The sequence below is a fragment of the Artibeus jamaicensis genome, unplaced genomic scaffold (assembly GCF_021234435.1).
Source record: "Artibeus jamaicensis isolate MK-2021 breed Jamaican fruit bat unplaced genomic scaffold, CSHL_Jam_final contig_1132, whole genome shotgun sequence".
Taxonomy (NCBI): Eukaryota; Metazoa; Chordata; class Mammalia; order Chiroptera; family Phyllostomidae; genus Artibeus; species Artibeus jamaicensis.
This window is the reverse complement of record NW_026521221.1, coordinates 659835-673137: the sequence shown is the minus strand read 5'-3', so window position 1 is coordinate 673137 and position 13303 is coordinate 659835. Positions and strand designations below refer to the sequence as shown.

The 13303-nt window shown below is 45.4% G+C and overlaps 1 protein-coding gene across 1 annotated transcript in view; it reads left to right on the top strand.

Moving 5' to 3' along the window:
* The window catches only part of RYR3 (ryanodine receptor 3), a 514231-nt gene that overhangs the window by 447852 nt on the left and 53076 nt on the right, over positions 1–13303 (top strand). Inside the window, exons 66-69 of the mRNA XM_053665407.1 lie at positions 127–447; positions 2513–2753; positions 10855–10942; positions 11045–11137. Of these exons, the coding sequence (XP_053521382.1) occupies positions 127–447; positions 2513–2753; positions 10855–10942; positions 11045–11137 (743 nt within the window). The remainder of the gene's footprint in view (positions 1–126; positions 448–2512; positions 2754–10854; positions 10943–11044; positions 11138–13303) is intronic.

Genomic DNA, 13303 nt, shown 5'->3' with positions numbered 1-13303 from the left:
GTCATGCGAGGCTCTGGGGGAAACTCACAGGAAAGACCGCAGGAAGGGTGGGGCAGAGGGGGTATGGTTGCACCGCTGTGGGTTTGAATTACTGTCCCTTTGTTCTTCCTGTCGCCTCTCGGGCAGTTCTGGGGCTGCCGGACACAGTGGAAGAGATGTGTCCTGACATCCCCCAGCTGGAAGGCCTCATGAAAGAAATCAACAGCCTGGCCGAGTCAGGGGCCCGGTACACAGAGATGCCCCACGTCATCGAGGTGATCCTGCCCATGCTCTGCAACTACCTGTCCTACTGGTGGGAGCAGGGGCCTGAGCACCTGCCCCCTGGCACAGGGCCCTGGTGCACCCGAGTCACCTCAGAACACCTCAGCGTCATCCTAGGCAACATCCTGAAAATCATCAACAACAACCTGGGCATCGATGAGGCCTCCTGGATGAAGCGCATTGCAGGTACCGCAGACACTATTCTCCCCAGCCCCCCACTCTGGGTCCTAGGTGCCTGGACTTGGTCCATCTCTTAGTTCCCCAACTGCTGCCCTTAGTTACTTAAGGGTAAAATAACTGACTGACTCCCCTGTGGAGCTTCTCGGAGCAGATGTTCCTGCCCTGCCCCCCCCCCCAACTATCCCAGGCCCCACAAGCCTGCAGGAAGCCCTCCCTCCTTGATAAACTCGGCCTAATGCAGATCATCATTGCCTTAGTGCTTTTGGCACCTAAGAATCCCGTGTGCTCTTGCAGTAATAACTGTCCATACTTTTTGGGTAAGTAGTCCTTGTTTTTCTCCACGTGTGTGAAACTCACGCCCATCTGGGCTGCACTGTAAATTCCTAGCGTTTGTATTCACTCAATGCTTTCAAAGACGCTCTCTAATTTAGGTTACAATCGTATCACTTTGTCTTGGTGGGGAGCATTGTTTTGTGTTTTCCTGGAACTCTGTGCATGCCATAAGCTCTTCATAAATGTTGTAAGCTGATTTTTCTCTTTCTGAAGCTACCTCAAAAAAGGAAAGACTTAGAACATGAATAGCCATACCATCCACAGTCAAGAAGCCATGAATATTTAGTGTCCTCTGTGTCCAAGTAGAGTCTGAGGAGATAGAACCTGAGGCAAAGTCACTTAATGGACCTACAGTCCACACAGGAGACTCCACCACAACAGCTTCACCCGCAGAATCTCCTGGACCGGGGCCGAGTCACAGGAAGCAGCATAAGCCCAACTCCAGGTGTTTTCCTCCCCGGACGAACTAGCAGACATTCCTCTGCAAGACCAAGGCAGAAAGTTCCTACTTCCTTGTCTCAGAAATGAACTCAGATCAAAATTATAAATATTCCGGTGCTCATGGCTGCTATAGTAGAGATAGGCTTCTAAGAACATGCATAAAGAAAGTTGGTGTTCTTTTGTTATGCATTAGCCCAAGAATGTTGTTAATCCTAAGGCAATTGGTTGAGGGGTTCTAGTTTGTGAATCTGGATTAAAGGAAGGAGATGATAAACAATCAGCTCCCTCAGCTCCCTAGAGGGGCAGAGAGGAAAGATGTCACAGCCAGAGAGGCACTGATGGGAGCTGCACTTGGCCTTTAATTCCATGGGTGAATTAACTCTACAGTCAGGCCATTTAGTTCCTGGCATCTAAAGAAAATCAATTTTAATAGTAACCCCAAACCGCCCACATCCGGAATAGCCACTCTGATTACAGGGCTGTGAAATTGAAGCCATCATGGCACAGAGTTTTGGCCTCTTTATTAATGCCTCTCAGCAGAGAGCTCCTGTCACCTTCTCTTTCTCAAACAGTCTTCTCAGACAAAATGAGATTTTTTTTAAAGTGCTGGAAAGTAGGCCATTTTCCATTAAAATGCCCTGGGCTGAAGAAACTTTGAAATATACCATGAACATTGTCAGTGACTCTTCTTACTATTATTTCATTTCACTGTTCTTATAATTATTCTGATTCTGATCTTTTTTATGGATTGAACAAATACGATATTCCATTTTAGAAATAGAGTGAGATATAAAAGTTCTCTCTTCCTCGAGGGTCAGAATTATAGTCCCAAGTCCCACCGATGTTTTGTTTCTGCTCTTTGACGTCTGGTATCCACCTCACCTTCTCTCTGTTTGTTGCAGCTGACGATATACTGTCTGCCTTCCCTGGGGCCCAGGTAGTCCTCCAGTTCTGGGGGCTATGAACCGTGGGTGGCTGATGTATTTTTAACCACAGGTTTTTCTGTAAACTAACCGGAAAGCTGAGTATTGGGCGCCTACTCTTGGCTTGGCCCAGTGCTGGTTATTACGAACAGAAGGCTTCCTTCCAGGAGTATGTAATCTAGCTGGTGAGCCCAAACCAAGCTGAACACACTGTGAAATGATACGAGGTAGTCCAATGGGAGATGAAGGAAGGGAACGAGGGACAGGCGCCATCCTGAGTGGATGGACTTTCATAGCCGCACCCTCAGTGTCACTTCTTTCCTTTAACCAATTGTTATGGGAAATGAGGTGCGGTCCTTTGTTTGCAAACACAGTGTACGCCCAGCCAATCATCAGCAAAGCCAGGCCTGACCTGCTAAGAAGTCACTTCATCCCAACTCTGGAGAAGCTGAAGAAGAAGGCTGTCAAGACTGTGCAGGAGGAGGAGCAGCTGAAGGCCGACAGCAAAGGGGACACCCAGGAGGCGGAGCTCCTCATCCTGGATGAGTTTGCAGTGCTCTGCAGAGACCTCTACGCCTTCTACCCCATGCTGATCCGCTACGTGGACAACAACAGGTACGGAGGCAGCCTGGGAAAGCACGTCCACAGGACAGAAAGATGGGGTTGGGTTGGGTTACAAGTGAGAGGCAGAGGTCACAGCTGCCACCACCAGCACCTTCCCCAGATAAGCCCTAGTGTGGGACCTCCAAGGTGGGGGTGGGAGGTGCTTTTCTTGACCAGTCATTCTCTGTGGCCGGTGGCATGGCCATCCCTTCCATCCTCAAATACCACAGGGAGAGGCAGTTGGCCAGATGAGGGCAGCAGCGACCCACTTCTGCGGCTCCACCCCAGGTTCATTCAACGGTACAGCTGAGTGCTGCAGGAACCGAACAGGGTAAACAAAACAGAACAACCATGTCTGGTTTAGGGAGCTTTCCTTCTGGCAGGGGAGTGGGTTAGGGTTAGGGTGTGCAGACAATAAACAAAGTAAGTATTTAGCCCTGGCTGGTGTGGCTCTGTGGATTGAGCGCCAGACTGTGAGCCTAAAGGTTGCCGATTAGATTCACATCAGGGCACCTGCCTGGGTTGCAGGCCAGGGCCCCAGTTGGCAACCGATTGATGTTTCTCTGCACATTGATGTTTCTCTTCCTCTGTTCCTCCCTCCCTTCCCTTCTCTCTGAAAATAAGTATAATCTTTTTGTAAGTATGTATATACTTATATGTACTTATATATTCCACACATTACTTATAAAAGTAAATTGTACAAAGCAGGGTAAGGGGGAGTAGGGTGGAGTTGCAGCTATAAATAGAATATTACTGAGAAAGAGACACTTGAGCGAAGACCTAAGGAAATAAACTGAGGAGCCCTGCAGGTCTGGGGAAGAGTGTTCAAGGAGAGGGGAGAGGGAACATCTGGTGCAAGCCCTGAGGACAGAGTGAGTTTGGGGTGTCCAAGAGATTATGGGAGGCTGGCAAAGCCGGGAAGAGTGAGGGGTGTGGGAGCATAGATGTCCGAGAGGCAGCAGGGGTCAGGGCCTCGGAGGCTTTAGCTCTGAGCGAGGTGAGAAGCGAGGTGGAGGTTTTCAGCTAATTTGTGCTGTGATCCGATTCACTCTTTAATTGCTGTGGCGAGGGATAAGGCAAAAAAAAAAAAAAAATGAGTGAGAAGACCATTTGGGAGAGTCACGGTGGTCCAGTCAAGAGTTGATCATGGAAAGTTGGGGAGGAAAGTAGAATAGGGAGAAATTGCTAATGGACTTGGAGTTTCCTTTTAGTCTCGAAAATGTTTTAGAAGTAGCCAGCCAACGTTGTGAATGTACTAAATGTCAGTAATGGCTGATTTTCTGTTCTGTGTGTTTTACCACAATGAAAAAGGAAAAAAAGAGTGGATGTTGTCTGGGACCAGCATGGTAATAATGAAGGTTCACAGTGGACGACAGATCCTGGGTCTATTTTGAAGGTGGAGCCCTTGGGACTTTCAGATTGGGAATGAAAGAAAAGAAGACACTCAAGTCAAAGACGATTCTGGCAAATGGAAGGATGGGGTTTTCCTCAGCTGAGTTGGGGAAGATTGTGGGTACAGAAGATTTTCAGGGAAAGATTGGGACATTGCTGCTGAACATGTTCAATTTAAGTTGCTTCCCTGGCCAGTGTGACTCAGTTGGGTGGAGCATTATCCCATAAACCAGGGGCGTCCACCCTGCAGCCCACGGGCCACATAGCCCGGGATGGGCCCAACACAAAACTGTAAATTCACTTAAAACATTACGAGATTTTGTGTGTGTGTGATTACATGTCACAATGTATTTAATGTGTGGCCCAAACAAATCTTCTTCTTCCAGTGTCACACAGAGAGCCAGAAGGTTGGACACCCCTGCTGGCTTAAACCAAAGATTGCAGGTTTGATTCCCAGTCAGGGCACATGCCTGAGTTGTGAGTTCAGTCCCTGGTTGGGGCATATATGAGAGACAACCAATTGATGTCTCTCTCCCTCTCTCTCTCCCTCCCTCCCCCCCTCTAAAATCAATGAGCATTTCCAAGGTGAAAAATTAGAAGAAAATTTGGGTTGCCTAGTGAATATTGAAATGAAGATGTAGAGTGGGCAGTTGCATATGAGTGCAGAGTTCAGGATTGAGGTTTGGTGTAGGTATAGGAATTTGGGAGTCATCAACATATTGCCGTGTAATCTTTAAGACTCATGAGACTGACTGAGATATGGACTGAGGGGGAGAAAGAACAGTTCCAAGCACTCAGCCCTTGTGTTCTCCAACGTTAGGCAGAACAGGAGGAATCAGGGACACATATGAGGAACCAACAGAATGTTGTGTCCGGGTGGCCAACTTCATAAAGCATTTCCAGTAGGAAAGTGTGCTGAATGGACTCTATTGGTGACCCTGACCAGAGCAGCTTGGGTAGACCAATGGAGATGAAAGCCTCTTTGGAGTGGCTTTCTTCCATTCTCTTCTAGCAGAGTCTTGTAGCAGAGAATGGAAGAAAAGGACTGGGAGGCAGCAGTACAGACAAATTGTTCGAGGAGCCTTATTATAAGGGGGAACAGGGAAGTGAGGTGGTAGCTGAAGACAGAAACAGAGTCAAGAGAAGACTTTTTGAGATGGGACACTTGTCAGCTTATTTCTTCATTAAAGGGAATAATTCACTGGAGAAGAGGAAACTGATCAGAGTGAGAGAGAAGTTCTAAAGCCATGTCCTTGAAAAGGCAAAGGATCAGCCTCAGACAGTTCATTCATAACATCTGGCGGAAGGGCAGAGACTGGATGCTACTGCTGGTACATACTCACATAGGTACACACATACATATGTACATTTATACAACATATGTAACATACACCTGTGTTCAGGTATGGATGGATGGAGTCTGTAGGAGTACTTTTCTGATTGCTCCCATTGTCAGCGAGGTAGGAAGCAAGATCGTCAGCTAAGAGTAAGGATGAAGAGAAGGTGCTTGGAGATTTGAGGAGTAAGGAGAAGGCACAGGGCCTTGGCCAGGGAGAAGTGGGAGAGCAGATGGACCAGGGAAGGGCAGCGGGACTGCCAGGCAGCATTAAGGGACCTGCTTGAAATCTGTGATCATAAATTTCAAGTGAGACCCATCACAGGTGGTCTGTTTTCTCCGGCCAGTTCAGCTGCCAGCCAGCCTTAGGCCCAGAGTAGAAAGAAAGATGGATTTACCCAGGGTTGGGGCTTTGCAAAGTAAGCATGTCAAAGAAAAAGTGGGTTAGGGAGTTGAGGGTGTATGTAAGAGGGTAATTCTGAAGACGGACTATGGAATCGAAGCCGAATGATGAGGCAAATGAGGACACAGGAGACTCAGGACCGTGCACAGGAAGGGGAACAAAGGAGTGTTGGTTCCCGTGGAAGGCAAAGACCAGATATATTTTTATTATACCACACCCTATTAAAGCTTACAGGCCTAAATTACAAATTTGGGAAAGCTTGATTTTAAAATACCTTGTAGATATTGAAAGGACCCAGGAACATTTGAGAGAACATTACTGACATTTGGAGTGGTATCCCTTTCTGTCGTGGGCAGGAAGTAGGTCTAAATACGCCTGTTTACTTTATAAGGCAAATTGTATTTACTATTTAAAATAACTTAAGTTTACTTATGTTTAGCATTTCAAAATAAACACCTCACCCACGGCGCGTGTGTGTGCACATATAATCCCTCACCTATCTTCGGGAAATTTGACTCACTTTCTCAAATGAAATCCTGTGCTGACAGTTGTCATTTCAGTCATTTCCCATTAACATAATTATGTTCACAGTTTGGAGAAGGAATTTGTCCAAGTTTGGGGTGAAAACAAAAATGAAAGTAGAGTAAGCTTACTCCGAGAATAGCTCTTTAATGTCATTTGTCACTGTTGACAACCAAGACTCAAGACAGAGTGTGTTCCACCCCCACAGTGCTTGACAGTGCTAAAAGCAGCAATGTCAGACAGTCTTTGAGATCATCATTAATTCATTCACCCCCACTTTTCAGCCCATTCTTCCCTGAACACCAGGGAGCATTATGGCCATCTGAGCCTTGCTTAGAAAGGCTTCCTTCCTGTGTGTGTGCCGTGACCTTCTTCAAGTCCTTTTCTCACCCAGAAGAATTAGCTGGCTTGGCATTATCTGAGGTCATTTCATCTTCCCTCTGACTGGAAGAATAGACACCCCTTTCTCTTTTCCTAGCAGTACATGTCCTGCCCTGATGACTTATCCACCGCAGTTACAGGCGACAGGTGCGGCCTTCCTGTGGGTGCACCTCCCATTCCACTCACAGACACTTTACACCATTTTGAGCTCAGGCATAGCTCCTACTATTGGCTCTGACTTTGCCCTTCAGAGCCACACAAAACAATGTCAGTCTCTCTTGTGGCAGCTCTTTAAATATTGAAGGACGCTGCCTTCTGTCCTCCTCCGTTTCTTCTTGTTATATTAAAGCTTTGCCCTTCCTTCAGCCTTGTCATAGCAGTGTTTCATCTGGGTCGACTCCACCATCTAGAACGCTCTCCTGAACAGAAGCTTCTGGTCAGGAAGCAGCCTGAAACTGACCCAGAATGAGCAGGAATTCCTGGTGTGGTGCAGTGTGTGGCGTGTGGTGTGTGGTGTGGTGTGTAGTGTGGTATAGTGTGGTGTGGTTGGAACTGGGCGAATCAGTTCTCCATCTCATCCAGGACCTGTTAAGTCATCATAGGTTCAAGAAAATCTCTCTCCAAGAGACACTGGCTTCTCACCCTCTTTTCTAGAAATCAGAGACAATCAGAACATGGAAATAAACCACTCTAAGTAGTGTGATTTTGGAGAAAACCCATCTCTCAGCCTGTTATCCACTTGGGTTGCTTAACCATCACCCCAACAGATCATTACCACTGAACCCAGCCTTCTTCCCACCTATGGCCTTGTGTTTTCCAACTCTTCTTTGGCAGCATGCATGCAGTGCAGATGATAAGAGACTTAGGAATCAGTTCTGTGCCTCCAAAAAGATCAACTGACTGAATATTAAGAGAGATCGTGAATTCTATGGAAGACTGTGGGCCCGGGAAGAGGAGCAGATACATCACGTAGGGGTAGAAAGGCTATGGGCAAATAGATGCGAGGTCAGGATCTTCTAGTCTCCTGCAAGTACCATCTTAATCTGTCTGGCAAGAGGTGCAGAGGGTTTGTGTACCTGAGGGAAGACATTTAATGAGATATTCTTCATGCACAACTACCACTGTGAACCTAGCTAAAGGACTTCACTAGAAATAAAGACTGCCTCTTAGAAAAAGAGTGATGGTCCTGGCCGAGTAGCTCAGTTGGTTAGAGCATCATCCTGATGTCCCAGGGTTGCCAGTTCAATCCCTGGTCAGAGCACATGCAAGAGTCAGCCGGTGAATGAATGCATGCACAGGTGAAATGGCAAATCAATGTTTTTCTCTCTCTCAAATCAATAATTTTTTAAGTCTTTAAATTAAAAAGAAAAGAAGAATGATGAAAAGAAATTCAGCTGAAACTGCTTTCCCATGGAGGCAAAGGGATAGAAATCCTCTTCAGTCTCCTGGGAGGACTAGTTTACCTAAGGTTGTTTTCAGCTCCTGCTGCTCCTGCTCCCTGTGGCTGTATTTTTCCTTCATTGGATAGGATATGGCACCTCCCCTCTTCCCACCCTGGGCATAGTGCCAGCCTATTGGGTTGGCCAAAAAGTTTGTGTTTTTTTTTCCCTAAGATGACGCTAGCAGTACTTAGTTGTCTTTAACTTCATTTGATACAGTTTTATTACATTGTATTGTGACAGCTGTCATATCAGTATGAATTTTAAAAACAGACTTATCAAAACTAGTGAATTTTTATGTAGCCGTTTTAATATTGAAGATGGAAGAAAACATGCAACATTTTGGCCTATTATGCTTCATTATTTCAAGAAAAACAAAAACACAACTAAAAAGCAAAAGGAATATTTGTGCAGTGTATGAAGAAGGTACTGACTGATCGAATGTGTCAAAGTGGTTTGCGTAGTTTTGTGTTGGAGATTTCTCGCTGGACGATGCTCCATGGTTGGGCAGACCATTTGAAGTTGATAGTGATCAAATTGAGACATAAATTGAGAACAATCGACATTATGTCATGAGGGAGATAGCCAACATACTCAAAATATCCAAATCAATACAATTATTGGTGAAAATGAAAAATGTATCTTTTATTTTATAGAAAAAACCTAAATGGACTTTTTGGCCAACTATAGCTCATTTCACTAGCTCAAAACACTAGAGAATGAACAGCTGCCAGTTCTGCTAAAACTTGACATTTGATCCCGAGAAAGCACTTCTGAAAAATCAATATGAAAAAAATCAGAAAGCATTACCAATGTTAAACCTCAAGTTTGGATCACATTTGGCTTCCAGTAATGATTACCTGATGATAGTTGTTTAAACAAATTAGAAGCCAAATCTCACACATACAGTAAGTCCAAAGATAACCCAGTCCAGGGCTAGTGTGCTCATTCCTCACTCCTTTGTCCTTCCATTCCTAACATTCATTACTATGATGGTGCAAAATGCCAATTAGAATCATCACATTATCATTGCAGACAAGAAGCAGGAAGGCAAAAAGGCACCTTCAGTTACCTGATCCCTTTGCAGGAAGCTTTTCCAGAACACCCATGCAACACCTTCCACTGCTGTCTCATCGATCAGAACTTTGTTACATGGCGATCCCTCAAGGGAAGCTGGGAAACGTGATCTTCAGAGTCAATGCCACCCTGAACAAAATGGGGTTTCGTTCCTAAGGAAGAGAAGAGAATGAGCAAACAACCTGTAGTATCTGCCACATACAAGAGAGACTAGTTAAAAAACAAGAAAGATTAGATAAGAACATCCATGAGACTGGAACTCAGAGCAGTATGGAATTCAGGAGAGAAGGGAGGGATCCAAAAGTGGTCTTGGCCTCCTGGTCTTCAGCTTTCTTCCTTAGGCTGGTGCGGGCCATCTGTGACTGGGCTGGAGGTCAGCAGCTAGAGGCAGGTCAGTCCGAGGTTCCTAGGCCTGGGGAACTGGCTTTGGATAGCTATTACCGTGCACACACCAAGGGACATGGGGCTTTTCAGGTCTCCTGGGAAAGCAGAGTTTACTTTAAGTTAAGAAAGACAATAGACAATTTAACTTCTACATAACTCTATGCAGGTATTTGAAAATGCCAATTCAGACTGCCCTTTCAAAATATAATTTAACTCAAATGTGTAAGATACTTAGGGGCAAAAGAACTTTTAGAAATTGACTGAATTCTACTGTAGTTTAGGATTCTGGTTGCCACTGTGAAGTTTCTTAACCAAGCCCCCCCCCCCCTTTTTTTTAAAAAGAAATGAATAATGACCATTTACAGGGAATTTCCAAACTCACCCAGAGGCCATAGGAGATGCTTGGTCTCTGCCCACACACTTCAGTCAACAGTGCAAAACATGTTGTCTTTTTCTTCCTTAAAACTGGCTTCAAAAGGAAAAGGGATGAAGCCTGTTTGGACAGTGCTCCACATGCCACGGGCTTGACAATGACAAGTGTCAGTGACAAGAGTAGATGTCATAGTAACTAAGACTTTCCTAGTTTTGCCTGCCTTATGTATTAAAGGGCATTTGTCCCAAAACGTATGAGTGCAGCCTTAATTACTTCATCAGTTTAAAGGGGGGGAGGGAGACTATCTCTGACAATTGAAATATTGATTTCTGACATCTTTTCACTAAGATAGTCCTTGAATCCTTTGGTAAAATGAAAATGATTATTGCAGGTCCTTCAAAAATACCTACAATTAGCCCTGGCTGGTGTAGCTCAGTGGATTGAGCGTGGGCCTATGAAGCAAAGGATTGCGGTTCAATTCCCAGTCAGGGCACGTGCCTGGGTTGCGGGCCAGTTCCCAGTGGGGGACACATGAGAGGCAACCACACATTGATATTTCTCTCCCTCTCTGCTTCCCTTCCCCTCTCTCTGAAAATAAATAAATAAAATATTTTTAAAAAATACCTACAATTATGTGCCTGTATCCAAGCGCGGGAGGAGTGTATTGATTGTTGGTCTCTCTGAGGACGGCCTTCTCGCGGGAATACAGTTGTGTCTGGGAAATGTGTGCATCCAGTGTCCAAGGAGAGTGACTGTCTGAGTCAATGTTGAATTTCATGTGCATATCCCTTTACTTTTCAATTCAGATCTAACTGGCTGAAAAGCCCCGATGCTGATTCTGACCAGCTCTTCCGCATGGTGGCAGAGGTCTTCATCCTGTGGTGCAAATCTAACGTAAGGACACATGTGGGCCCTGGACGTAGAGACGGCAGTGAAAGGTACAGACCTGGGAGAACCGTCTTGTAATATTTGCTTTTTTATCCCCTCCTCACTTAGAACTTCAAGAGGGAAGAGCAAAATTTTGTGATTCAGAATGAAATTAATAATTTGGCATTTTTAACTGGAGACAGCAAAAGCAAGATGTCAAAAGTAAGTCCTTAGAAGTTGATTCAAAGACTCTTCGGCCTTGACCTAAGCTGGGTATCTTTGATATGTGAAGGGATTCGCTCTGTACTGCATGTAGGCCAAACCAACTGTTGTTTCTTTGAGAATGAACCAGGAGAACTGCTCTCAGATAAGCATGGTCATCACATTTATGAATAAATACCTGCTTGTATGTCCAAAAATTTATGTTTCAAGACCTGCCTGAGGCATTCGGGAGGTCTTGGTCTTTAAAACAAGCCTGCTGTCAGTAGTTTTAAGATAGAGCTACTTCCTGTGTAGTGAAGCTGCAAAAATACAGGTGCCTAGAGTCACCTTCTGAGTAGGAAATTACCTTGCTTTGAAGAGTTCATTAGCACACAGTCTTACAGTATACTTGTCTTCCTCCTATCTGGAGCATCCAATAGCTGCTTTCTTTCAGCTATGCTGACCTCTTAATGCCTTCTGTTTATTTTCCATGTGAGTCGCATTCAGAAACCTAAATAGTTCTCTATCTCCGTGCAGGAAATGTTTGAAAGAGGGCATACCGGACATCTGTCTGGGAAAAAAAAAAAGGAACCTATAGGGAGGACTGAAGCAGGAATAGAGGAGAGGGAACTGGCCTCCCAGCTCCTTCCAGGTCAGCTCTACACAGTGAGGCTTTGCTGATTTGATTGGAGAGAATTCAGGTGCACATACAAAAGCAAGGCGTACTTAAATGCGATGGCTTGTTACCTGCTTTTATGGCTTACCCTTGACTCTCTTACCTTGAGAGGTATGCTTCAATGAGGGCTGACTGTATATATGTCAAGTATAAGTGACATGCCATCCCTGAGATGTACATCTGTCTCCTTGCTTATACCATGCCGTCTTTGAGGAACACAAAGGTGGATGCATGGGGACCCCTTAAAAGTGAAAATCAGCTCTGAGAAGATGACAGTCTTGGGTGTGTAGTGAAGTTCTTAGGGAAGCTTTCCAAATAAGCATTTGGGGTGGAAGACCTTCATATGTGGAACTGCAGACAAGGGCCTGGTGTGACGCCAAAGATCAGCACTCCGATCTTCACCATGTGTGGCCAGCTCTAGTCAGCTCCGTCACTGAATGTTCTAGCCCTTCCATCCTTTAGCTGTGGTGACACCAACACTTCTTCCAGCACCCAGCAATTGACTCTTGAAGTTTAGAATTTGATATGCACCACTCTGTAAAGTTAGATGCACAAAATTGTGCACAGAAAAGAGGAGTAGGTAGACACGCTTTGCCTCCTCACGCAGCCACAGAGAGAATTACAGATAGTTCTCAAAGCAAATAACAACCAGAACTGTTAGGAAATTGAGCTGTATGGAAGTCTGACAACCAAGGATTTAAAGAAGCCACATTCATACAGACAAGCAGGAAGGATAGAGTCATGGAAACAGGTGGAGAGGTGCGGAGAGGTGGGGAGAGGTGGTGGCAGTGGATCAGATAGTCCCACATTCATCTGTGGTGGGTAAAATCAGGAGGGGTACTTTAGGAGTGAGCAATCTCAGCCCCAGGACAGACCACACACCCCAGGGTTCTAACACCAGGAAGGTAAACGCCCATAACTCCTGGCTGTAAAAACCATTGGGGGTGGGGTGGCAAAAGAAACTGCCAGATTTTCAGGAGAGTTGGTTTAAAGGGCCCACACAGACTTAGAATGTACACAAACCCACCCACTCTGAGATTCACTACAGGACAACAACTGGAACGGCACCAGTCACATATGGGAAGTAGGTCAAGTGACTGGAAATGGGGAGAGTGCCTGGCAAACCTCCATAAGCCAGGCATTGGCACTGTCTCCTCCTTGAGCCCTCCCCCCACAGAGACCCACAAAATGGTGAAGTGGGTTGCACTGCCCTGGTGATTACCTAAGGCTCTGCCCCACACAATTTATAGGTGCCTTTTACCAGGAGTCAAAGCAGCTCTACCCAATACACAAAACCAAACACAGGGAGGTTGCCAAGTTGAGGAGACACAGAAATATGGCCCAAATGAAAGAACAGAACAAAATGCCAGGAAAAGAACTAAACAAAATGGAAATAACCAATGCATCTGATGCAGAGTTCAAAACACTTGTGATTGGGATGCTCAAAGGATTCACTGAATACAACAAAAATATAAGGGAAGAAATGAAGGTTACACTTACTGAAATAAAGA